This window comes from Amblyomma americanum, chromosome 4 (assembly GCF_052857255.1).
Source record: "Amblyomma americanum isolate KBUSLIRL-KWMA chromosome 4, ASM5285725v1, whole genome shotgun sequence".
NCBI classification, from domain to species: Eukaryota; Metazoa; Arthropoda; class Arachnida; order Ixodida; family Ixodidae; genus Amblyomma; species Amblyomma americanum.
Genome location: NC_135500.1, coordinates 176,333,961 through 176,361,268, shown reverse-complemented (window position 1 = coordinate 176,361,268; position 27,308 = coordinate 176,333,961). Strand labels below are relative to the sequence as shown.

The following is a 27,308-nucleotide window of genomic DNA, read 5'->3' as shown; positions in this document are numbered from 1 at the left end:
ATTATTCGGCCATTAAGGCTACATTGAGCAGGCTTCCTTCAACGCACTTTCATGAAAATAAATAACTGATGGACAACCATCATGGCGGTCTCTGCGCCGTGCGAAGCCGACCGTTCTCGCCGCTTCGACGGTCGCACTCCAAAGTAGCAACAGTGCCTCTACAGTACGTAGCCCAGGAATAATAGGTGATGCGAACTTTAGTCCACGAGATATAATGTAGGTATGAGGTTCTAGCAAAAGGTTGAACTTAAAAAATTGGCATTTGTTCTGGTAGCATTTCATTGTATGTTTTCAGATTTAACTTTTACTTGGATTCTGGCTCCAGTCAACAATTTATGCAGTACTTACTCATATGTATGCAGACTGTACTTTAACATTTAAGAGTTTCATTGTTAGTTTGTGAACTACCTATGTGACCAGCCAGTGTCAATTAGGAGTGCTCAACACTTTTTTTCTGGAGGAACTCTGACATGACTTGTGCCTTCAACAAATCTACAATCAAGACTTTGAATGCTTTGAACGCAGCGTCATTGTAGCCCATAATATGGAACTCGTGCAAAATGACAACCTCTTTGGCGCGTATCAAATTCTTGCCTCAATCCCTCACCATTTTAGAGTGAAAGCTCTACTTCATGACAAAAGCTGTGAAAACCGGGACATTGCTGAAGCCTTGACCTTAATTTTGAATAAATAAATAACTATTGCCGCAACTGGCATTAGAACCCGCGGTGGCGCGAACAGATCAGCTTCGCTGGCTACTGCACGAGGGCAATATGTTATCGCAGCAGCCGATCACGCCTCGTGTTAAACTGCGACACGCTTGCACATCGTCGTCTTCATCTACTTCCATGTGCGACGAAAACAGATCAGATCATATTAATTTCGATCACAGCTCAACCACTGTTGCGCAGTGCATTGCACATCGTCGTCTTCGTCAACTTCCATGTGCGACACAAACAGATCAGATCATATTAATCTCGATCACAGCTCAACCACTGTTGCGCAGTGCATTGCACATCGTCGTCTTCGTCAACTTCCATGTGCGACGCAAACACATCAGATCATATTAATCTCGATCACAGCTCAACCACTCTTGCGCAGTGCATTGCACATCGTCGTTTTCGTCAACTTCCATGTGCGACGCAAACAGATCAGATCATATTAATCTCGATCACAGCTCAACCACTCTTGCGCAGTGCATTGCACATCGTTGTCTTCGTCAACTTCCATGTGCGACTCAAACAGGATAGATCATATTAATCTCGATCACAGCTCAACCACTCTTGCGCAGTGCATTGCACATCGTCGTCTTCGTCAACTTCCATGTGCGACGCAAACAGATCAGATCATATTAATCTCGATCACAGCTCAACCACTCTTGCGTAGTGCATTGCACATCGTCGTCTTCGTCAACTTCCATGTGCGACGAAAACAGATCAGATCATATTAATTTCGATCACAGCTCAACCACTCTTGCGCAGTGCATTGCACATCGTCATCTTCGTCAACTTCCATGTGCGACGCAAACAGATCAGATCATATTAATTTCGATCACAGCTCAACGACTCTTGCGCAGTGCATTGCACATCGTCGTCTTCGTCAACTTCCATGTGCGACGCAAACAGATCAGATCATATTAATCTCGATCACAGCTCAACCACTCTTGCGCAGTGCATTGCACATCGTCGTCTTCGTCAACTTCCATGTGCGACGAAAACAGATCAGATCATATTAATTTCGATCACAGCTCAACCACTGTTGCGCAGTGCATTGCACATCGTCGTCTTCGTCAACTTCCATGTGCGACGCAAACACATCAGATCATATTAATCTCTATCACAGCTCAACCACTGTTGCGCAGTGCATTGCACATCGTCGTCTTCGTCAACTTCCATGTGCGACGCAAAAACATCAGATCATATTAATCTCTATCACAGTTAAACCACTGTTGCGCAGTGCATTGCACATCGTCGTCTTCGTCAACTTCCATGTGCGACGAAAACAGATCAGATCATATTAATTTCGATCACAGCTCAACCACTGTTGCGCAGTGCATTGCACATCGTCGTCTTTGTCAACTTCCATGTGCGACGAAAACAGATTAGGTCATATTAATTTCGATCACAGCTCAACCACTCTTGCGCAGTGCATTGCACATCGTCGTCTTCGTCAACTTCCATGTGCGACGCAAACAGATCAAATCACATTAATCTCGATCACAGCTCAGCCACTCTTGCGCAGTGCATTGCACATCGTCGTCTTCGTCAACTTCCATGTGCGACGAAAACAGATCAGATCATATTATTTCGATCACAGCTCAACCACTGTTGCGCAGTGCATTGCACATCTTCGTCTTCGTCAACTTCCATGTGCGACCAAAACAGATCAGATCATATTAATTTCGATTACAGCTCAACCACTCTTGCGCAGTGCATTGCACATCGTCGTCTTCGTCAACTTCCATGTGCGACGCAAACAGATCAGATCATATTAATCTCGATCACAGCTCAACCACTCTTGCGCAGTGCATTGCACATCATCGTCTTCGTCAACTTCCATGTGCGACGAAAACAGACCAGATCATATTAATTTCGATCACAGCTCAACCACTGTTGCGCAGTGCATTGCACATTGTCGTCTTCGTCAACTTTCATGTGCGACGAAAATACATCAGATCATATTAATTTCGATCACAGCTCAACCACTCTTGCGCAGTGCATTGCACATCGTCGTATTCGTCAACTTCCATGTGCGACGAAAACAGATTAGATCATATTAATTTCGATCACAGCTCAACCACTGTTGCGCAGTGCATTGCACATCGTCGTCTTCGTCAACTTCCATGTGCGACGAAAACAGATCAGATCATATTAATTTCGATCACAGCTCAACCACTGTTGCGCAGTGCATTGCACATCGTCGTCTTCGTCAACTTCCATGTGCGACGCAAACAGATCAGATCATATTAATCTCTATCACAGCTCAACCACTGTTGCGCTGTGCATTGCACATCGTCGTCTTCGTCAACTTCCATGTGCGACGCAAACAGATCAGATCATATTAATTTCGATCACAGCTCAACCACTGTTGCGCAGTGCTTTGCACATCGTCGTCTTCGTCAACTTCCATGTGCGACGCAAACACATCAGATCATATTAATCTCTATCACAGCTCAACCACTGTTGCGCAGTGCATTGCACATCGTCATCTTCGTCAACTTCCATGTGCGGCGCGACCAGATCAGATCAATTTATTTAACATCAGTAAGAGCTTGACCTCAGTCTCATATCTTCGCGAGACTTGCCGACGACCCAGCAAAGCAAAACCATGAGCCAATTAGGCGGAACACATTCTTTGCACGTCCACTCGGTTTAACTATGTTGAAACCCTGCGATTTGTTTTTTTTTATGCGATGCATCATTTTCACTTTTGCTACAAGCAACCATGGCTAGGGTGCAGAGGGCTTTGCTTCTCACGATTTGAGTAAGGAATATGGATAAATCTCAGTTGTGAATTTCGGTTAAAAAATTCTACCCTGCTTGAGTTATTAGCCCAGACAGTACAACCATTCATTTTCTGAAATATCCAGTTCTTTTGTCCTGAAATATCTTCCCAGCGGAACTTTTTGGTTTCTAAAAAAGAAACATGTTTATATATAAGTAATTCCCTCGCCAGTTCTCCTATACCATTGCTGCATGTTTCCTTGGCTTGATATCAGGGCAATGGTAAGTGTATCATGCAGACACCGCCTGTACGACACTTAGGCGCATGGATGTGTACAAGATAATTGCAGCTCCAGTGGATAAAAGACTATATTAAAGAAGCTGGGATAGGGGTATGATAAAAAAATCCAGCCCATTTGTCATCTTTTTTTTTCAATCAACCCTTATGAAGTGGTTGAAATATAATTCCACTTTCCTCCTTTGGCTCATGGCTATCTTTAAAATTTTGACCAAATTAATGCAGTTTTGCAAAAACTTGTAAAATGGTAACAAAAAACTGCTTGAGACTATCCCAGTTTCAAGTCAGCGAACCTGTTTGCACGCTTTAGTGATAGAAAGTCTTGCAATTCAAACGAAATATGATGGTTTCTGCTACTGCTTCATGCGACTTCCAGCAAAACGCCGTAAGGGATCATGAATATGTGTGCAGCAATGGCCTACCTGTCTGCAACCACAGCGTTACTTGGTGCAGTGTTGTGCAGCGGCTGGTCAACGCTTGCAGTGTCATCCTCGGGAATGTACGAAGCAGGAACAGGGAGCTGCACGTGGCAAAATGTTCCACGTAGCTCAGGCGCGTACGTCTTCTTCAAATGCCCCTCCTTTCTTACTTATGCACACACAATATTCGCGCATTGCTGGCTTCCACAGTGCTAAGTCTCGACTTAGAAGTAACGGAATGTTATTTAACAAATGCTGTTACATCATGCCATGACAGAGACCCACTCCATTTATACGAGTTAGGTAAATATTCCAACCCTGATACGAACACAGAAGCTGTATTTCATAAAGCACAAATCACAAATGATAAAGACACCTAACATGATTCGTTGTTTCATGAAAGGTATGCAGTCACGACGTAACTGAGGCACGTATGTGGTCGATGATTCGTCAGATAAAGTACAGCCTCGGTTAGCTTACGATCTCATGTCCGTTAATAATTTAGATCTCAGTGGCCTAAGGAACAAAATGCTAAAATTTAAGCATACAGGGAGAAATTCGCTAGGTAGGTCCTTCATTATGGGGCACAAGAAATTTAATGCAAAATGCTGACGGATCTCCCCCTGCCAGCCTACAACCATTCAGGCTCACGATGAAGACTACAGGCTTCTGCTTCTATGGGTTTGTTCCGTCTCATATCTGCTGGCTGAACCGTATGCTGTCGAAAGTAATGACAGGTCAGATGGGGACGAGTCAGCTGTGAACACTTCGCCTATATTGGCCGTCTTCTTGCAGACTGCCTGCGGTAGCGAGACTACCTTAGGGTTTAGCTCGGAAACGAGTGTGTATGGTGTCCAATAGCCTTAAAGCACATGCACACAAAAGAGGCTACGCAGAACACATGCTTTTGGTGAGGATCGTATATATCGCGTTCGTGTTCTCGAGGTACGCGCACACGTACACGCGATACGGACTGTTTGGTTCCCCCTTTTTTTATACCTGCTCTCTGAAGGGTTGGCCTATCGGAGTTAACGTTCGCACGCGCAAGCTCAGCGCACGTGCGTGCTGAAATTGACGCCGAGAGAGGCAAGCGGCATGATCGATCACACACACAAAAAAAATTGTATAAGTACTTCAGCGAAAATGACTTGTGATTAAAACGCACTATTCACGGCCCAGGCCGAATCTCCTTGAAAATATATATTCATTTGTGTGCGAGCGCAATGCACAAATTTCTATCCTTATTATGCTGTCGCTTCGCGCCAAAGTTACCTTCATATTCACTTTGTGAACATAGCAAACCGTCTAATAGAAAATCTGTTCTACTGCTGTTTACTGCCAAGAAGTTAGCGCCAAAAAAGGCGGCAGTGCTGCACGACTACTGAAATAACGATCGGCGAGCGCGGTGCTTTTGCTGTCACGCTGACGGCAAAGTCGACGATGTCGTTACCTGTGGACGCCGTAAAAACGTACCTAAGTCAGACGGCAACCTCGTCCGGATCTGTCACACCAAAAATACCACAACTTCGTTGTGTTTGCCTGTGTTTGTTCTAGGACACGTTAGAATGAAGTGTTTACTGTCAAAACGGGATCACGCTGCAAAACACTGCCACAAGCAACATTGAACAATAAATTCCCAAGCGACGAGCATTGCAAACCTTCCATAATCACGCCATCTTGACCAATGTAGCTAGACTGAAGTTCCCCTGAAATTGAGTTCGCTTGCAAATGGCCGCTTTGATGAAGCAGGTGGGTCATCGATAAAAAAGGGTTTAGAGCTACGAGCACTACTCTAAAATAGTAAAATCTCTGACTTCGCTCTTAACTCAGCGGTGAAGCTCCTCGTTGGGTGAGTGATGTAGTCCGAGCCTTTTGATTCTGATGACTCCATCGTTAGCGTCAGTTAATCGTGCATGCTGCAGCTATTTTTTGTTCACACTCATCATCCGAAATACGCGCCCGAGAGCACGACTTGCGTGCCATGGTGTGACATTGACGCCTATTTCGGCCTTTGAGTTCGACTTATTTTGAAAGCTAGTTTTCCCTAAACAGCTATGTAGTACTTCGTTATTTATTTACCCTTAGTGCCCTAGGGCATTAAAGACGGAATCGGGTGGATCAGAACAATATAAAGCACAAAACAGCAAGAAGTTAACACACAACTATATGGTCATTAAACAGTAAGTACTCACGAGTGCGCAACAAGATGTCAAAGTACGAAATCAGCAGCAAGACAACAAACAGTAAATGGGTCAAAAAAATAGAAAAAAGCGAAAGACGAGAGAAATAATATATTGTTGAAGATCAGAACAGAAAGCTTAGTGATAGCTGCGCGAAAAGCAATGAGATACACAATTTCATCAATGAGGAGGAAGGTGATTGCAACTGCTAGAAGTGCTGGAAGTGAAGGAATCATAACTATTAGTACGACATGATGAAAGTCCTACCTTGTGAAGGGGATCAATGCGTGATGAAATTTGGTTTGCTTTTATGGGGTTTAACGTCCCAAAGCTACTCCAACGCACGCTGTAGTGGAGGGCTCCGGATAATTTCGACAACCTGAGGTTCTTTAACATGCACTGAGATCACAGAGCAAATAGACGTTTTTCATTGGGCCTCCGTGCAATGTAGCCACCGAAGTCGCGATTCGACCCCGCGACTTTGTGTTCAATGGCCGAGCGCCGAAGAGAATGAGCCACCTCGGCGGGTTTCCCGAAGACTAATAGCCATGGCGCCCACTTTCATACGAAACTTCATGCAAGTGCGGCGAGAAGTGCAAAATGAAGAATTAGAGGGGGAACAATTCGCTAACGCGCTCATAGTGCGTCTGTGCAATACTACATGCCACTGGCACCGAGCGCACCATGCGGTTGTGGCTGTAGCGTCCGGATATGTGTGCATGAGTGTGCAATGTCAGAAGCTATGTAGATTCTCCTTCATTGTAATCAGCGCCAAGGTAGGTGACCATGCACATCGCCGCTCGACCGCCGGCGCAACTTCGCCGGCTTGCTGCTCCAGGCTTGCCGCACGTTGGCCCTACTTTCGAGGCGCCTGATACGGCAAAACGAAAGATTAAAGCTTAGCAAACATAAAGATCAGGAGTACATTTGGATAGCAGCAATGCAGAAGGAATCAATTACTTTTAATGTTGATTAATGGCACCAACGTAAATTAATAATTTTACTGATTTACTGCACCAAAGTATTTCGTAAGATTATCGATTACTTCATCACAGAGGGAACTCTTTAGAGCACAAATTACCGGAGAAAAGTAATAAACGAATGCGATTCCATTCAGTAACGGCCGCGTCTGCATCAGTTAATGCGTCAGCTTCGCGCCTATTCGTGATCTTCGATGAACCAGCGCAAAAGGACAACGGACAGCAGAAGCGCTGGTTCATCAAACATCATGGAAGGCCAACAAGCCCAACAGCAAGTGCAGCTGCCATTCGTGATTTAGATTTTGGGACAATTTTCGGTTGCGACTGCCAATAATGGCAGCGAAAAGCATTTCGTGCTTAATAACGAGTCAGAGTTGTAGCGACTAGCGATGTCTCGTTGCCTCGCCAGTGTCCACTTTTCTGTCATTTGAAAACGGCGCGTCTATATGTGACGCTTCTCTCGCGCCACCCAGGGACATTAGTAGGAACGAAGCAGATGTTGATCGCGCGCGTTCCTCGCCAGGGGACGGGGCGGCATGTCAAGCATAGATGATGTAACAGCAACGCGGGATCCTTGAATCCGCGTGTAGCCGTCGACCTTGAAAAGAAAATGTCCCGTAGTACGCGCATGTGCAACGGAGCGCGGAAGGAGCTGGCAGCCGACGGGCGAGCTGCGCGGAAGGATTCACTTGTTTGCTTTTTCTCTCCTCGCGTACCTTGTCGCTTGCACGGCACGTGGCAATAGCGCCTCATTGTCAGACTTCGCCGCTTCCCGAAAATCAATTTCGCGTTTCCGTGCACTGATCCGGAGTTCCCGGGTTCGAACCCGACCGCGGCGGCTGCGTTTTTATGGAGGAAAAACGCTAAGGCGCCCGTGTGCTGTGCGATGTCAGTGCACGTTAAAGATCCCCAGGTGGTCGAAATTATTCCGGAGCCCTCCACTACGGACCTATTTGTTCCTCTCTTCTTTCACTCCTTCCTTTATCCCTTCCCTTACGGCGCGGTTCAGGTGTCCAACGATATATGAGACAGATACTGCGCCATTTCCTTTCCACCAAAAAACCAATTATTATTATTATTATTCCGTGTATGGCGGTTTGACTAGAAATGACATCGCTCTTTTTCTCGGATATGTTCGTGCTTTGTTTCCGGCGAACGCCACATTCAGTCGCGAAAACGTGGTACATTTTCGTCCAGGCCTACATTGTACTCATGAATTTAGAGGTCATGATGGAAGTTTCATTTCCTTCCTGTGCAAAAAAGTTTTTAAAACCACGACGTTTCCTTCCAAGGCGTTACTAAACGGAGCTAAGGAAATAATCCGATAGTATGCCTCAGAAAAAAATGCGCCTATCCATGTCTGGCTAGATGCCATTAGCTGTCTAGGAGGAGCCACAATCTGTGAAACCGAAACAAACCTTCAGCCGACAGTTCCCTGTCGTCCCACACTCACCTGTAGAACTTAATGTCATCAGAACGTTGTTGCTGCAGTCCACAACATACAGAGGTAGAAGTCAAATGTTCAAGTGAGAAGTTGCTTCCGAACCTCTGTAATAATTAGATCCCAAAAGATATGATCACCGTGAGGAACACGCTCGCCTCAGACGGGCCCTGCGCATACACATTGTTTCTTCAACATTTATTTTACAACGAAGACTTTGTCTTAGAGGTAGCAGGTGGTTGGTAGAGAGGGGGAATAAAAGGTTAGGAAGGCAGGCAGGTTACCGGGATTAAAATTTTGTCCCCCCCCCCCCCCCTAGACGGAGAAACGAGAACTTTAGGGGAGAGGGGGAGAAAGAGAACGCAAATCTAAATTTTAGCAAAGATGTATCCAATCTCTGATTTGCTTGTTTGTTTTTTGTTTGTGTTTGTTAGTTTGATTGTTTGGCTGATTTTTTCTCTGTATTATTATTTGAAGGACTCATTAATCGTTTGTTTTATTGTTTGTCTGAGTGTCTCTTTCTTTGTTCGACTGGTTGTTTGAATGACTGATGTATTGTTTCACTCTCATAGACCGTATGACGAGGGAGCTGCACGGGAAGTGGGGAAGCAGGGGAAGTTAACAATCATAAAAGAACAAACGACTTAACAGCTGTAGAAGGAACAAGGACAACGAGATGAGGGGCTTTAACTGTCGTGTTTATTTCGGTGAGAAATTTGTTGCGTCCTGGCTGAGATGGAAGATAATTTCACAGAACGTATAAAGAAACTACCACCACGCCGCTGGTGTGATACGTACACACGATATCTCTGTGTCAGGAGCAGTGCTCTACTATCTGAGCTACGGCAGTGGATATCTCCCTTTCTACTTTCGAGTGAACTTGATAAGGTGCAGCCTAACACTTAGAGCCTTCTCCAGCGCCACCGCTAACTATGGCGGCGGATGTGGAACGTCCTGTTACGCCGTAGGTGCCAAGAACCTGGTTAAGCGGGGATGGCAGCAGGTTCTCGAGATCCCACTGTTGTTACCTACCGAATCGAGAATACCAGAACCGGCACCCTCCTTAGACCATTGAACAGACAGTGTGAAGAGATGAAGAGCTCCTTAGGTTATCTACATGGAAGAAGTCGGAAGTAATCAATACCTTCGCAAGGTTTGCAGTATGTTACTTTCTGTTTCTTGGTGTTCACATTATACTGAGAAATTAGGTTTGCAGTCATTGTAGATAGCGGAAAATTTTGCAGAAAATATAGAAAGAAAAACGTGCCCGTGCTACAGATAGGCGAGACAGCCGTCATCGTAGCTCAGTTAGTAGAGCAGCGCACGCGACATGCCGAGGTGGTGGGTTCGGATCCTATCGGCGGCATTTGGCTTCCGATTCTTCTGCTTGCTCTGTAGTTATCTTCTGTGTAGATTGACTGAACATCTAAACTGGCACTCTAATCAACAGTACAAAAAGGTCTTCACCTATGTTTTCTCAGGTTCTGGTGGCTGTTGGCTTCTTTCCTGTTAACACAATCAGGTACTGCACACGTGCAATAGAAATCAAGTGGTCGAACGCGAACTGTAATTTAATCCCGGGATAATCAACGTCAAGTACTGTGAAATCAGGTACCAAAAGAGATACATCTTCAATTTCGCTTGTCAAACGAGAAGACTTTACCAGGAAAACAGAAAATGACTGAAATCTATGAACACGTTGTTCGACACGCGCATTGGGTCTTTAAATTTATTGATGTCAGATTTAGTCGAGATATGTTAGTCGAGATGACTTAGTCGAGATGCGTTAGACACTACAATAATGGTTCACCACACGACATTCCAGTACAATTGCTAAACAATTTATTATTGAATTTGTCCTCTCATGGCATTTCGGCTTAAGTTTCGATTTCATCAACCGAACAATGGCTGTTGCGCATTGATAGTGTTTATGTGACGTAAGATAGAAGAAAACCCGCAGTTATGTCATTTGTTGTCATTTCAGCTCTTGAAGCAGACTGGCATTAGCGCTGTAATGAATTAAAATTATGCATCAGCGATTATATTGCAATTTTTCCGCGCATCACGTGACCTATCACTCACAACGTGTCACAGCCATCGTTGGTTATGAAGCCGAAAAGGAAACACCATGAGAGAAGAGATGAAATTATCAATTATTTAGCGGTCGTAGGCTAATACCGCATGCTGAACCATGTATTCTAATGTCCAACTCATCATTTCAAAGAAAAAAAATGCATCTAGAATCAGGCGTCTATCGTCCTTTCATTAGCGGAGACTCCCAATATGTCATGCCATCTCCAGTAGGCAAAGCAAATAATTTGCAACGAGCAGTCATCCAGTCAAAAATTTTATTCAGTGGGTCCAGGCACGTATGACGCGCGGAGGCTTATAACGAGGCATTCAGTTGTTTTGCACACATTACGCGTAGCCTACATATGAGATCAACCATGCGAATCCGTCACGACATTTAGCTGCACGTGGCCTCCTTCGGGCTGCCACTCACAAAAGAGAATTATCTTTGGTGAGGCTTGCAATGGAAAGTTGTCAATTATACAAGGAGGATCAATATTTCTTTGAAAGACAAAAGCGTAACCTCGTGGCTTATGCGTCTGTCAAGAACTGACAGTTGGCCTAATTGGTTACTCGATTTTGTGTTACCAGTGGGCGCAATGAAGAGACGGGCAGAGAGGGAATCGGACGAAACTTGTCTTTGTAACTTCATTCTGCCCTGGACTTCTTTTTTTCGTTTGTGTTCATTTAAAGGTAAATTTCTCGGGTAGCCGCATCTGGATGCTCTCCGAATAAGGGCATTATCGACATTCACAGATATTGTTTTTTTTCTCGCCATTATCAGTCACACCTAGAGTTTCGTGAGCGCCAGACGACTAAATACATATTGAGTTAGCTCTGTGTTTGTAAACATCAACGAGGTTCGCCACCTGCTGAGCAGTGGAAGCAAGCTGACCATTACCACATGTCCTTTCTTGAGGCTTTGTTGAGCACGCACGCTGAGGCTTGACTGAATCTGGCGTGCAGAAAAGCGAGGGGGACGGAGAGACGCCACGCGAGCATCCCCGAAGGCCGCCAGTGAACGCGCACGTGCTACGAGAAATTATCGCGGCAGCGGTTTTCATGAGGCCGAAAAAAAAATAAAAATAAAACGCAAGCAGTCGTCGCACATTTGTCAGCGGTACTACATTTCCTGCCTTCCCTAACCGCGCACGCGAGAGCTCTAATGCGCTGGCAACGTAAAGCGCACTGCAATTGGCTGATGATGAGACCGCCTCTCGACTGGGCCGTTCATTAACTCATTCCTACACCTGCACCCCCCCCCCTCCCCCCCCCCCCCCCCCCCCCCCCCCTACGCGGACGCAATTGTCGAAGCACAAGCGAAGCCAGGTCACGTATGGGCGCGACACGTAGCCGGATGATTGCGGTTGGCAAAGGAGCTTTTTACGGAGTTCCCGGAACGGAAATCCCCTTGTTTAGTCAGTCGTCTGAGAGCCGGCTGGCCCACAGCCACACTAGAGGACGTTCCCCCCTGTCGCCAAAGTTCGCCAGGTATTATCGGGACGGACATCGAAGGGGCTCTGACGAGTCTATTGGAGACAGAACTTAATTCTTTTTTTTTCCCCTGAAGCCACGAGCTGTGCACATCGGGGCGACGTCGCGGAATGAATTCAAATCAAGGGGACCACACGTGTAGGAATCGCCTGCGTAGAAGCAGTGCTGAGCTGGAGATGTTTCTTTTCTTGTATGCTCGCCAAGTTAGAAACCGGAAAACTCTGTTTAAGGATCCGGTCCGGCTTCCGTGTGCATTAATGGGGACATAACTGTAACATAAGCGCCGGTTACAGATTATCAGCAGCGAGAGAGATGCATTTACTGTCAATAGGACTGTTCGGGCTCTTTCGTGGGTTTTAGCCCCGCTATCTCTTCGGGCATCACAAAATTGATATCGGGTGACGTGCACAGATGTTTTAGTCAATAGGAGGCAGTGAATTCCAACTGGATGCGACATCCGCGTCTGAAACTCCTGCTGCGATCACAGTCAGAACGAAACACTGGGAACTGGTGATTAATCCCGCTCATAATGTGAAACATAACAAGGTTACTAAAAAAAGATGAAAGAAATCACACAAAGATATCCAGTACACTAGCCTCGGCAACATTTCTTCATACTGCAGGCCGAGATACGATCTTTGTACTTTTTCCATGAAGTTATTGTGAAGCCGGGAATACGCCACAGTCTACTGTCTTAAATAAACGGAGGCGGTAAGTCGTTCTTTCTCAGGCATTTTATTTGTCCTTCTTTTCGAATAATAAAAAAAAAAGATATGTACATGGTGTTCTATGTTCCTGTCGTTGCTTCTTTCACTCCTTGTCTATTGAAAACGGCTACTTAAGCCAAAAAAGAAAGTTTTGAGATCGGAATCACTTCAAAGACAACGTGAAGTGAACGCAAAAGAGCTGGTCTCCCCGACTTCTGGCTTTCACAATGACCTGGTAGTCCCCGGACGTGATCCAGTCAGGAAGCATAAGGGCCGGAACCTCGAACTCTTTGTTCTGCACAGAATACTCGCCCTGAAAAAATAAAGGAACAAACATAGCCGACGTGAAAGGAGTCGAACATTGTACTGGGGCCCAAGAAACTTTCATGTTTACTTTATAGAAGTAATCAATCAATCAATCAATCAATCAATCAATCAATCAATCAATCAATCAATCAATCAATCAATCGATTGTTTTATTTTCATCACAAAATAATAAAGGTTGGTTCAGGCAAAAAGTGGAATCAACTTCCACTTGAAACAGCCTGAACCCCCCGTATACATGGCTTGCAGCGAGGGGGATACGTGTACAAAACAAGACAAAAAAAACACGAATAATATTTGCGTGCGAAATAAAGCGCAAAACATTTGGCACTTAAGATATACATTCTGGTAACTCAAGAAACATGCCAAGCAAGGCGGTCACTAGATCTCAAAATATACCACAAACAGAAGTGCTTCAAGTGATTAATATGCTGTACCAGTAAATAGCTTCACGAATAAAAAAAATTCTAGCTTGTCAAGTTGCTTGTGGATACTTGTTTTGCTGTTGTGTGCGATGCTTTGACGCCTAAAAGCTACCCGAAGCTGCATTTATTTGGTCGCGGGGAGCTGTTCTGTATTCAAAAACTAATTAATGTATCAGAGCCTGCAGGAAAGAAATACAAGAAACACGGGGATGCAGGAAATCCTTTCAGAAGTTTCTTGACGATTGCGCAATATGTATACTAAAGCTGTGCACGATTGGAAAGAGCTAGAGAATGGTACTTCATACAGATGGCACTGGTGATTATCCCTCTCAGCACAGAACGCAGTTTAAGTCTACATAACTTTCCTTTTACATCGGTGGAAACAGGGATGGCGACTGGCTTTATATGTGCATTATCAACATATATTCCTAAGCTGTGTGCCTTTAGAGAAAGCCAGGGAATGGTAATTTCAGCAGGGGACATTGATGATTATCCCTCTCAGCATAGGACGCAGTTTAAGTCAACATAACTTTGCTTGTACATCGGTGGAAACAGGCATAGCGACTGGCTTTATGCGTGCATTCTCAATATATATTTCAAAGCTGTGAGCGTATACAGAGAGCCAGGGAATGGTAATTTGAGCAGGGGACATTGATGATTATCCCTCTCAGCACAGGACGCAGTTTAAGTCAACATAACTTTGCCTGTACATCGGTGGAAACAGGTATAGCGACTGGCTTTATGCGTGCATTCTCAATATATATTTCAAAGCTGTGAGCGTATACAGAGAGCCAGGGAATGGTAATTTGAGCAGTGGACATTGATGATTATCCCTCTCAGCACAGGACGCAGTTTAAGTCAACATAACTTTGCCTGTACATCGGTGGAAACAGGTATAGCGACTGGCTTTATGCGTGCATTCTCAATATATATTTCAAAGCTGTGAGCGTATACAGAGAGCCAGGGAATGGTAATTTGAGCAGTGGACATTGATGATTATCCCTCTCAGCACAGGACGCAGTTTAAGTCAACATAACTTTGCCTGTACATCGGTGGAAACAGGTATAGCGACTGGCTTTATGCGTACATTCTCAATATATATTTCAAAGCTGTGAGCGTATACAGAGAGCCAGGGAATGGTAATTTGAGCAGTGGACATTGATGATTATCCCTCTCAGCAACGGACGCAGCTTAAGTCAACATAACTTTGCCTGTACATCGGTGGAAACAGGTATAGCGACTGGCTTTATGCGTGCATTCTCAATACATATTTCAAAGCTGTGAGCGTATACAGAGAGCCAGGGAATGGTAATTTGAGCAGTGGACATTGATGATTATCCCTCTCAGCACAGGACGCAGTTTAAGTCAACATAACTTTGCCTGTACATCGGTGGAAACAGGTATAGCGACTGGCTTTATGCGTGCATTCTCAATATATATTTCAAAGCTGTGAGCGTATACAGAGAGCCAGGGAATGGTAATTTGAGCAGTGGACATTGATGATTATCCCTCTCAGCACAGGACGCAGTTTAAGTCAACATAACTTTGCCTGTACATCGGTGGAAACAGGTATAGCGACTGGCTTTATGCGTGCATTCTCAATACATATTTCAAAGCTGTGAGCGTATACAGAGAGCCAGGGAATGGTAATTTGAGCAGTGGACATTGATGATTATCCCTCTCAGCAACGGACGCAGCTTAAGTCAACATAACTTTGCCTGTACATCGGTGGAAACAGGTATAGCGACTGGCTTTATGCGTGCATTCTCAATACATATTTCAAAGCTGTGAGCGTATACAGAGAGCCAGGGAATGGTAATTTGAGCAGTGGACATTGATGATTATCCCTCTCAGCACAGGACGCAGTTTAAGTCAACATAACTTTGCCTGTACATCGGTGGAAACAGGTATAGCGACTGGCTTTATGCGTGCATTCTCAATATATATTTCAAAGCTGTGAGCGTATACAGAGAGCCAGGGAATGGTAATTTGAGCAGTGGACATTGATGATTATCCCTCTCAGCACAGGACGCAGTTTAAGTCAACATAACTTTGCCTGTACATCGGTGGAAACAGGTATAGCGACTGGCTTTATGCGTGCATTCTCAATATATATTTCAAAGCTGTGAGCGTATACAGAGAGCCAGGGAATGGTAATTTGAGCAGTGGACATTGATGATTATCCCTCTCAGCAACGGACGCAGCTTAAGTCAACATAACTTTGCCTGTACATCGGTGGAAACAGGGATAGCGACTGACTTTATGTGTGCATTCTCAATACATATTTCAAAGCTGTGCGCGTTTAGAGAGAGCGAGGGAATGGTAATTTGAGCAGGGGACATTAATGACTATCCCTCTCAGCAAAGAACGCAGCTTTAGGCGACATACATATCCCAGTGCATCGCTGGAATCAATAAGTAATCTACTGGCTTGATTTGCACGTTCTCCAAATGAAGAACAAAATATCCCCTTGAAAATTCTGCTATAATTGCATCTGATCATAACAAGATTAACTAAATTAACTCGACTAGAATGATGAGTCAGGCTTTCCATATTCCCCCAAATTGTCGCAATGAGCCCCCCCCCCCCCCCCTAAAAAAATGGGGTGCTTGCTAGAGGTGCGAATTGTCTCTCGGAGCTGCATTAACAATTGTGGTTGGTGGAGCTGCCGCATCAGAGCGCCTCCGGCACATCAGTAGAGGTGGCAAAAATGAAGGTGTCGATCATCCTCTCGGTAACTGTTTCAAAGACATTATTCGCGTTTGTCTTTGAGGCAAGAAAAAGCCCTGATTACGAGGCAGAGATAAAAGAAAGAGATCACTATCTTTCCAGCCTCGTGCTTCACTTGTTGCCGAAGGAGAGTTTTAGCGCAGGACATGTGAAGGAACGGTAGAGGCGAGATATGAATGAAGATGTCGGATGGCAAGTTAAAACCACGGAAACGGAAGTTCGTCTTGAAAACTGTACCTTTATGGGTTGTTACATATTTATTTATTTATTTACTTATTTATTTATTTGTTTATCATCATACCCACAATGCCATTGTCTGGCAATACAATGGGGGGGGGGGGGGGGGGGAAGAAAAAGTACGCAAATACCAACGCGTGAAGGTGGTTACAAAAAAGATAACATTCAGATAGAAATAACACGGAATTATTGTACATAAAAAATACAGAAATAATGTCCCAGCATGGAAGAAGATGAATATTGCACCACTGGTCGTTGTTTAGAGGTTTTCAGCGACGCTTTACAGAAAAAGGTGACGCCTCCGAAATTAGGATGCAAACGAAAAAAAGCGAGAAAACGGCTTCACATAGACAAGCAGTAAGGGCAAGGATTGCCTTCCTTACCTCCTTGATTGGACAACCGCATGGCAACCCAAGGAACTCATAAAACAGCGGGCAGTCCTTAACGCTGCAAATGTCATCGTAGTCGCAGGAACCAAAGTCGTTGACGCAGGGTACTGTGACCCAAAGGTAAACTTTCTTCTTCATGCTGATTTCCACCTAAATCAGGGACAGAAAGTGATAAAAGAAGTTTAGACATTGAGTTCAATATGGGGGTAGGTGGCGCTTTCCTAAGTGCACGATGGAGATTCTAATGGAAAGAACACAGCCAGTAACAACGAACAAGCTTTTACAATGATGAATCAGACTATCGCACTGATGCATGCAGGCCTTATGCAAGCTCCCTAATGCTATTTGAAGTGCGCTGCATACTTGCGGAATGAAGCTTGCCGCGTCGACATAGACAAGCACTTCTTACTAGTGCAACCGATTGGAAAGCGAAAGTATGCCGTACGCTGTCCTCTCAAGTGCATTGTTCATGTACCGCATTATCCGAGAAAGAGCAATTGTGTACTTCTGATGCGCGTGAAAAATTGATGTGCTCTTTTACGACTGAACCATCTCTATTCATTAAAGTAAAATTAGCGAATATTTGAATTGGAAGAACCTGAACAGTGCAGCAGGAATAAACTTGGGATCGCTTTTGACCACCAGGGGCCGCATTTTAAAGCGAAACGTTTTTAGGGCCGCATTTTAAAGCGAAACGTTTTTAAAATTATTTCTTCCGTCCCTATCCCAAGCAGCACAAGCAATTGGCCCAACATTGGAAGTGTATTGGCAAAGCTGGCGCTGCAAAAGACCAGGGTGGGACCATTCTGTTGCAATATTGGGCCGATGACCTGTGCTGCTTGGGATATAACTGATAGCGGCCACTTGCGACCTCAGGGTCGATAGCCCTGATGTCTTTGTCGGTCATATCTTTGGCGGTCATGTCTTTGGCTTGTTCACGTATCAAATACGGGTCTGACCAATGGCAGAAAGGCGAAAGAATAGAATGGGAAAAGAATACCGCTGTAGAATTGGGCGAAGTGCAACTTCGGTAGAGGGCGTTTCTGCGACACAGGCCATCGCGATGCGTCCTCTACCAGGAATCGAACCCTTTAAAAACAGTGCTCACTAGCAGAACACCAATGACGCCGAGTAAGAACCATGGTGGTTCACTTCCCCACAGCGCACAAAGAACACGGAAAGACGCCAGAATTGCAATCTTGATAGCACAAGACAATGGAATTGCGGTGTCTTGCTGTCCGCCAAAGAGCTAAATACCGCGTTAAGGCTAGTAAGTCCTACGAAAATCTCGCGTGAACCTTGCCCTAGGTAGCAAAAGGTATTTTCATCCCCATAGTAACGCACGGCCCAATGGTAGCCAAGCTTTCGTAATATCTTTAGTCAAGCAATTCGAGAGGGGCGCCTCAGTAATGCGCGGAAGAGGAGAAGTGAGGACATAAAAGAGACTGCTAGCAGAGGGCTAGTGTATCTTCGACATTTAGGCAATTCCACAGTCTATTCTAAACCTGAACATTGTGAAAGTGTTCCCGCGTACGAACAAGTACATTAGAGTGAGAGTCGGAGCAAATACTAATCTCTACGACACAACCAACTAGCTGAAATAAAAGTCTTGCTGGAATCTCTAGTAACCGAGGAAGGCCGAGAGGGGGGGGGGGGGGGGGGGGTGCACCTGGCTTGAGGGAGGCGGCGCCAAATCTCTGCCCCTGTTAGGGCACCCTGTATCAGAGGGTGGGAGACCCCGGCGTATGTTTCGTGGTATGGAAGTGCGCTTGGAGGCCGAGGGCCGCCTATTAGGCGAGGAGCGAGAGCTCGCCTTCGACGGAGGCCTGAAAAATGAGCGTGACTTTATTTAAATCAATTGAATGGTGATACACTGCCCCCAGTCCGAACTCAATTGTCATAACCCAATCCCAGCATTACGATTCCCTTCCCCTAGAACCAATCCCTCACGGCTACGTACCAGGGGTGATCAGGGGAGTCTACTAGGATCCACTGCCCTGGCTGTGGTTGTCTGCAGAATCTTATCCCCCAGTATTTTATTTTCCACATTCGGGCGTGCAGAAACTCATTTGTTTGGTATAGAACAGTTTCATGCATCCTGGAAATCGGCTGTAAACGAAAGTGGTGCCGGCAGAGGCACTATTTGCCTGGTTGAATTTTAAATGCCTGAATACAACTTCTGTCCCCTTTCGTTTTTTTTTTTTTTTTGCGCTGCGGTGAGGTGATGCGTGTGGAACGACCAACAGCTCAGCAATTCATCTTGAGCACCATGGCGGGCGGCCTCCTATACCTTAACCATTTCGTTAATAGTAAAACGACACTGTAACCAAGAGCGTTTATGTTTCAATTGTTTGTTTCTGTAACCGACGACCCTGTCTTCGGTAGGTACGGACCGTAGAACCAGGTGTCGTGGAGGCGCCCCAGGTAGCTAACCCCGTCGTAGGTTCTCCTGTCTCCTGTGATTGGAGCCCGTTGCGTTCGGTGGGTGGTCGGGCATCCCGTGGGCGGGGGCCGCGTCATTGGGCAATCTCGACGCCCTCCCTGTCCTGGCCAGACATGTCAGTAATGGAGTCGAGACATTCGAAGGATCTGAACGAAAAACCCGCGGTCCCCATTCCCCTCCAAATTCCCATAACCCATTTATCCAACCCACTCCTTTACTTCCCAGGGGAGATCAGGGGAGTCTCCCCGGGCCCGCTCCCCCGGGCCCGCTCCCCCGGCTTTGGGTCGCTATGGTAGCATTTCCCTATTGATTTCTATCCACCCTCGGGTGGCAAAATTTCAATTGCCACAGGGCCAGATCTTTGATGTTATTATTGGGATTATGCCCGCGATACAGTAGTGGTGCGGGAGAGGACATTATTATTCTTCATTTTGTTGCCTCAACATATTATATGTCCCCACAGTGCTTTCAGGAAGTGACGTAAGCAGAGACGTGAAAGCGTCCTTATGAATTCCTGGTCACTGGCTATGAATGTATTTGACCTGGCTGCTTAAATCTGCACTGGCGGGTTGAAACTACCGGTAATGTTTGTCTCGCACACAGGTGTTAATTGATGCAGCATGTATCAGGAAATATAAGCTAAACTATGTATGGCGATGAAGAAAAGACTGGCACCGAATGCTTAAGTTATGTTGCACTTCTCACGGGCAAACGCATGGCTGATTGTATAGTTAGTGGAGAATTTTTAAACAAGTTCATTTCGATATACTGGTTTCCGAACATATGTAAGTAATCAAAATAAAGACGTCTATTCCTTGGGACTGCGATGCTGGTTTTTTTTTAAAGTGCAGAGTCACTGGATAAATTTTCAGTGACTCCAGAAAAGTGTCAATCTTAGCACCATTTGTTGGGGAGTCCTGCAATCGTGACTGATGTCATCGCTGTGCACTAAGCCGGCAAATGCGTTTGCTTTGGGCATGCCTTGGTAGCACCGTCTTTCACGCCCACTAAGATCATCATTTACTCCAGCAATGGCCGTGCACTTGCGTAATCTGCACTTGTCTGCATATTATATAATTTCGTTTTTCTTTCTTTCGGTCTACGTGACCCGCTTAACCGACGCCACAACAATGATGAAGGAACTCGTAGAGTGATGCGGCATGAGCCAATCAAAAATAATAAAAGAGAAAATAATGGAATCCAAAAATAGAATGGCTGTATGATACTATAGCTCTGGGGTTTCTGAAGCGATCACGAAAGCGCTGCACATGGCGCAAACGCGATGCAGTCAGTGTGGTATAGCCTCAAGGCCATTCAGTGGCTTTGTTTCGGCAGGCACTAAATGATTTACTTAAACGAAATGAAAAAATAAATGAAAGTAAGTTCAGGCGCAATAGTGATAGCCTTTAGTGATATTGATATTTTTAGCCTTAAGGCTAAAGGAGCATTGCGTGGAGCTTTTCCCGAATTTCTACATAGCCCTCTGCTTCAAAAAAAAAAAGAAGCACGGATTTTCTTCTCTCCTGGCAAAACCGTGCCAAGAATGGTGGACCTAAGTCGCCTCAACCGCAGATTGCAAGTCCAGAGGAGTGCACAAATATTTTTGAGTTTTTCTGTGTCCTTTGCACCGTGCGAGTCACTTGAGGCTTGAAAAGCTTGGCTCTAAAACAATGCTTCTAGACAAGGAAAAACCGAAGCCCAGTTTTCTTGAGCAAAGCAGTGCCACATGCTCTGATAGGCGCTTTATATCTCTTGAGTTCATTGCACTAACTGCCTTCGTGGAAATGAAACGAACTGTGAATAAGTCCGTGTCATTTCCTGTTATTGTTTTGTCCTCTAAAACGGCTGAAACGAATAATTACGTTATCTGTAAACACTCTCTGCACTATCAACACACAGCGTAGGGATCTCGGCGCATAATAAATTGCTTTGAAGAAGAATACTTAAGCACATAGGAATGAAAGGCGTTCTGTCCGAGTCCAGCAAGCGTCAGTAGTTCGAGCGCTACACTAAAACTACAACAGTTTGCTCATGCAGCAATAAACTGCGCTATGATAATTGTCAACTTCTTAACAGCAAGGCTTATATAGTATAGACATCACACTTGCATTGAGGCTGCGGCATGGTGTACAGCCACACAGTGTGAACCTTGACACTCACTATTTTCGCACGGATGTCCCCAACTGTCCCTGCGGAATTCTATTCTATTGCACTACAGAGTTCTCGATGAACTTACATTACACAGCATTATGCTGAAAAGAGAAGTCAAACCGACGTTCAAGACATCCGTATTGCTCGTGAGGGCATTACAGGCCAGTACTTACTTCAGTATATACTTCCTTACTTTCATTAATTTCACAAGAGCTCAACGCGTGAGCGTGCGTGCTGTGACCCTGAACTCAATTCATAAAAATTATGAAATGCTGATAAATTCCTAGTCTCTAATTTGCCGCCCTTGCCCCAGGAGCATCATGCAACAGATATTCCGTAAACCTCAGGTCCACCGCATCATAGCGAGGATTGCTCCACAGAAACCGTACAGTCGAACTCCAGCCACAGTAAGGCAAGCAGTCCATCCATTCTCCCCATGGGAGCTATGCATATACATATATATTGATATCGACATGAGCTGGTGGTCACCTTGATGGGAGCCGTGATGTCACGGGACACCTTGATCGCCGACGTGACGAATACGGATCCGGGAAAGCTGAGTGGGTCCGGCCGGAGGCGAAGCTCGTCGTAACGCACTGGGTCGTAGCGCGAGCCGCAGTTCCTCACGGAGTACTTGCGCACCGAGTCGCCCCATTTCTGGAAGGCCAACAGCCACTGACGCCAGGTCACACACCAGAAGAGCAGGAGGATCCAATTGCGTAACAATCAGTGGCAGTGTGGCAACAAGACTTGCATAATGTGGTACTTTTGCGGCAACACTCAGCTTCGCCCTTGAGCAGCAAGCAAACAAAATAATCAAAAAGCAATGCATAGCACTGCAAATCATAGCACAGCATCGCATTTTCCTTCTGAAGTAATCAACACTAGGCAGGAAATTTCGCTTCTAGGCGAGCTAGAGAAAACGACAAAGTTCGCGCATAATATCCTTGCCAACATTCTTAAAAGTTCAATTCTCGCTCTGGAGCGACACAGCTGAGAGGTTGGTGCACACGGCACCATGACTGAAAAAAGGGCCAACTCTGACAATTAATGATAGGTTACTATGCATCAGAGCTGCCCCCCAGGCAATGAAACACGGCCTTGAGTGGGCTCCGAATTGACTTAGATCACTCGGTGTTCTTTAATGCCTACCGAAATCTCAGCCCATGCGCGTTTTTGCATTCCACCTCAATCGTTATCCGACCGGCGCGACCGGAGCCTAAACTACAAAAGCGTTCAGTAGAACAACGCCACAGACAAAGAAGATGAAGCTGATGAAAGAAGAAAGCTGTGCTTTGCCTTTTCATTAACTGCGTTCAGGTCAATAGCCACCCGATTCTTGGCCGATCCCCCAGTGTGGGTATGTGCCATCTTTTGATAGGCAAACAACAACAACAACAACAAGAAAGCTGTGCCCCCCAATTCTTGGCCAATTCCTCTATGTGCCATGTGTCATTGTATGAGGGTAACAACAAGTGATCTAAGAAGAAGCTTGGCCATTTGTGGAAGCCGAGAGAATACACACCATCGCTTGAAAATATCGCGTACTCAAGTCAAGTGCTGCGTATCTTGCCCTAATTGCTTAAGCCCACTGATGTTTGCAGCAAGCGGTCAATTTGCGTGGCGTAAAAGACCGCATGTGCCACGCGGATTGATCCCTGTAGATTTTCGGATTTAAAATTGTACTTTTCAGTTATATACGAATCAAAACAATACTGACATCAGCTTATAATTTCTAACGCTCAGCAAAGCAACAAGTACGTTTAGCTAGGTTGCAATAGGTATCTGATCTTTGGGGTTTGGGGTTTAATGCCCGGAAGCGAAACATGAGCTATGAGGGATGCCATGGCGCAGCGTTCCGAATTAATTTAGAGCACCTGCGGTTAGATCACCTGTTGACCACCTAGAGAGCGCTGATACCTCAGAGCACATACGTCTTTGTGTTTCACCTTCATTGAGATGCGACCGCAGTGGCCGGGGTCAAACCCGTGATCTTAGGTTCGGCACCCGAATGTCAAAGTCATTGAACACCACGGCGGATAGCTAGGCTACAAGAATCAACCACATAAGTCTGTTGAAGACTACACTTAAACCGACTAATGTGAGCATAATAAAGGCAGGGGGAAACAAATGACATTAAACTGCTTGCGTTATAAGTATGCTTGTACTTCACATTGTTATCGCCGGGTCTTTTTTCGCGCTACTTTCGCGTCTAATGCACAGAATTTTGCGGTACTAAGTCATTGAACACCACGGCGGATAGCTAGGCTACAAGAATCAACCACATAAGTCTGTTGAAGACTACACTTAAACCGACTAATGTGAGCATAATAAAGGCAGGGGGAAACAAATGACATTAAACTGCTTGCGTTATAAGTATGCTTGTACTTCACATTGTTATCGCCGGGTCTTTTTTCGCGCTACTTTCGCGTCTAATGCACGGAATTTTGCGGTACTAACAAGCCGCTAAGAAGAGGGACAGGGCAAGCAGAGAAAGGCAGATAATCGGTTGCGAAGGAACAAGACAAAAAACACTGAGCGAACACTTGGAGCTCTGAAAATGACAAAACTGATGCCGGACAAACGTTAGCAAAGACTACGAAATGCCCCTACGACTACTGCATGATAATGCGTTAGGCGGTTATAGGGGTAACCAGCTAAACTGGCTTGTTAAAGATGTACTCACAGCTTGCGGCAGATCAGGAACGTACCGCTCCGGAACTTGAGGAGTGGAAAGGAGAAGGAGGTACCGCTCCCACGTGACGTTGCGCATCTTGTGGACGTCTATGGTGTGATTAAGCGCCTTCAACGCGGGGCCGAATGGGTTCTTTGCGACGGCGCCAAGTGGAAACGACATCAGAAAGGCAGCCACCAATGTGAGCGTTATGAAGTAATTCCTGTTGGATTGAAGAAGACGCCATTTCCAGACACAGCAAAGGAAAAGTGATTTAAGCTAATTATCTGTGCATATTAAATTATTTCCTCAAAGCCTCACTTTGTCAGAAAAGGACAAGGGAAGAATGCCGCAGCGTCTTAGCTAGGATAACATAAACGGCGATCATGCTACTTGGTTTGGCATGTTTACCCTCTTAAGTCTTTCATACTGGCAACTGAATCCGACCTTGTGCCTAGAGAAATAACAACTGAAAATCTTAACAGGAAGCGGAATTACGTGACGATCCTTGAGCCAAATTTCATTCTGGTTTGTTTAACGAAGTCTTCGACAAGTTTGCAACGTCCTCACATGCTAGGCTAAAACGGTTGGCATATTTGTGCTGACTGGCTATAGCTTGTGCACTGAGATGTATTCTGTATTCGTTGTACATTGCTGCAGATTCCACTTAGCAAGGCTACACTACAAGCTTTCTTATATGTCAATACGGGCTGTTTCGTTGCACAAACTAGCCTATTTCTTCCTTCTCTCGTACTTTACTGTTCCCCATTGAGAGAGACAAGAACTAGGAAAATGTCGTCAGATGCACTGCTCTGATGACTTTAGCAGAAAACGAAGAGGTACATTCTCTTAAAGTATTCGTTTGATTTGAGCGTATTCATGTTACGGCATAGCTATAATCAAGTACAGGAAATAAGCAGAGATATTAGCCAAAAGGTTCCCGCCTTTCCGTTATATTGGCTCAACTTGAAGCTAAGAGTCCATTATTCGAGTTGGGGACGATTGGCGACAAAGACAGTTGATCACAGTCCGGAGGAGGGGGTGTGGAAGTGTCACGTGGACAAAGCATTACGTCATGGAAAATAGCGGTCCACCCGTGTCTGCCCCAATAGCGTCACTGCGCTGACATGATGTCTTGCGGTACCTGGCAAAAAGAATTAGCGTCTGCCTTCTGCACTGTTTTAAGCATCCCCACGCTGTAGAAGAGAGGACGGCCTCCGAGCAAAGTGTGCTCCGTACCTGAGAGTGGGCTGGCCGATGCGCTGCCGACTGTCGTCGCGAGCTGTCCGCTGCCGCCGGCCCCGGTCGGCCGCCATGTCGGCGGTGGCGTTGCGGCGGCGGCGGCGGGCGTCGTGCTTCCTTTTCGGGGACCGAACTACGACGGCGTTCGCACGCGGCACGCGCCGGTCTCGTGTGTGGCGCTGACCCGACGGCAGCCTAAGCTCCCCTCCGTGTCACACAGTGCGCCGCGCTCGAGGTGGCGGGGCTGCACGTCGCTTTCCGAGGAGAGGAGGAGGAAAGAGGAAGGGGGGGGGGGGGCGACATTTGCCTAATGATGAACGGGGGTCACAGCTGAGGGGGGAAGCCATTGGACACCCCGAAAGCGCCTGCCTGGCCGTCGCCCCGCGCAGCGCAACGCGGAGAATGCAGCTTCGCGCGGACACGGATATGGCGACGGCGGCGCCCGGTCGGCTCGTGCAGAATCCGGGTATTGGCGCACGCGAGGAGAGAGCCTGTTCTCGAAAAGGGAGCACCGCGATGAGGACCGCTTGGAAAATAAAGCGCACGACGGGAACCCGCCTGTTTGCTGCTGATGCCGCTGTCGCGTCGCTCTGCGAAGCTGGTTCTGTTCGGAGCCGGGTTGGCGGCCGGTGCGGAGATTTCGGAGACGCTAAACGCGGACGAAGAGGGAGGGCGCGTCCGAGACAGCCGTGCTGCCTGGATTCGACCTGTGGGCTTATTTCACTGTCTACTGCAGAAATTTGCAGACCTCGCAATAACGCCCATTTGTTGTAATAGGCAACCGTAACGAATCTGCTCGTGCCTGCGGCATTATAGGATGCTGGGATGCATATAAAGTCGAATATGAATCAAGTTCATCTTTATTTGAGCTGCTGGCTTTGAAAACTGCTTGCTTTAATGAAGAATCTTCCCTCAGGCTTTGAATCCAAAGTGTTACAAGAGGGCTGCAGCCTAAGCAAAGGTGCTTAGGTCGCAGTAAATGTGCTGCGCCGTGTGCATTGCTTGCGCCCTGTGCTCAGATCGCTACGGCGCAGATACCAGGGGACTGAATTACGAGGAATGAAGAGTGTCGAGTACTGCCGACGAACGCATGAGGAGGGGTGCGGTCTGTCAGACCACTAAAGTTATTTTGTTGTGACATTTGAGTAATAATAATAATAATAATAATAATTGGTTTTTGGTGGAAAGGAAATGGCGCAGTATCTGTCTCATATATCGTTGGACACCTGAACCGCGCCGTAAGGGAAGGGATAAAGGATGGAGTGAAAGAAGAAAGGAAGAAAGAGGTGCCGTAGTGGAGGGCTCCGGAATAATTTCGACCACCTGGGGATCTTTAACGTGCACTGACATCGCACAGCACACGGGCGCCTTAGCGTTTTGCCTCCATAAAAACGCAGCCGCCGCGGTCGGGTTCGAACCCGGGAACTCCGGATCAGTAGTCGAGCGCCCTAACCACTGAGCCACCGCGGCGGGGCTTTGAGTAAATTAGCGTGGTAGTAATTTTAGCAAGCCTTCGTCCTCTGGCGAAATCTGAATGGAAGTCTATGGCGAACGCATTCTGAGGCCAAGGCTTCGTCACAGGCTTGCGTTTTACAAGGACTACATAATCCTTACTAGGATTAAATAATCCTTCGCCATAGGCTTCCATATAGGCCGCGCCA

General features: G+C 46.1%; 1 protein-coding gene across 3 annotated transcripts; it reads right to left on the bottom strand.

The window, feature by feature from the left end:
* Positions 1-13,055: 13,055 nt before the first annotated feature.
* LOC144128712 (ganglioside GM2 activator-like) lies at positions 13,056-25,899 on the bottom strand. Of its 3 annotated transcripts, none has more exons than XM_077662346.1 (6): positions 25,645-25,899; positions 25,478-25,549; positions 24,418-24,628; positions 22,221-22,406; positions 17,132-17,287; positions 13,056-13,345 (listed from the first exon to the last, which is right to left on the bottom strand). In XM_077662346.1, exons 1-6 carry the CDS (start codon positions 25,719-25,721, stop codon positions 13,196-13,198), a joined length of 852 nt encoding a protein of 283 aa, XP_077518472.1. In that variant the 5' UTR covers positions 25,722-25,899; the 3' UTR covers positions 13,056-13,195. The 3 variants fall into 3 exon arrangements, with proteins under 3 accessions (XP_077518472.1, XP_077518473.1, XP_077518474.1); XM_077662347.1 differs by having other exon boundaries at positions 22,221-22,388; positions 25,645-25,898; XM_077662348.1 differs by lacking the exon at positions 25,478-25,549 and having other exon boundaries at positions 25,645-25,895.
* Between the last annotated feature and the right edge of the window lie 1,409 nt (positions 25,900-27,308).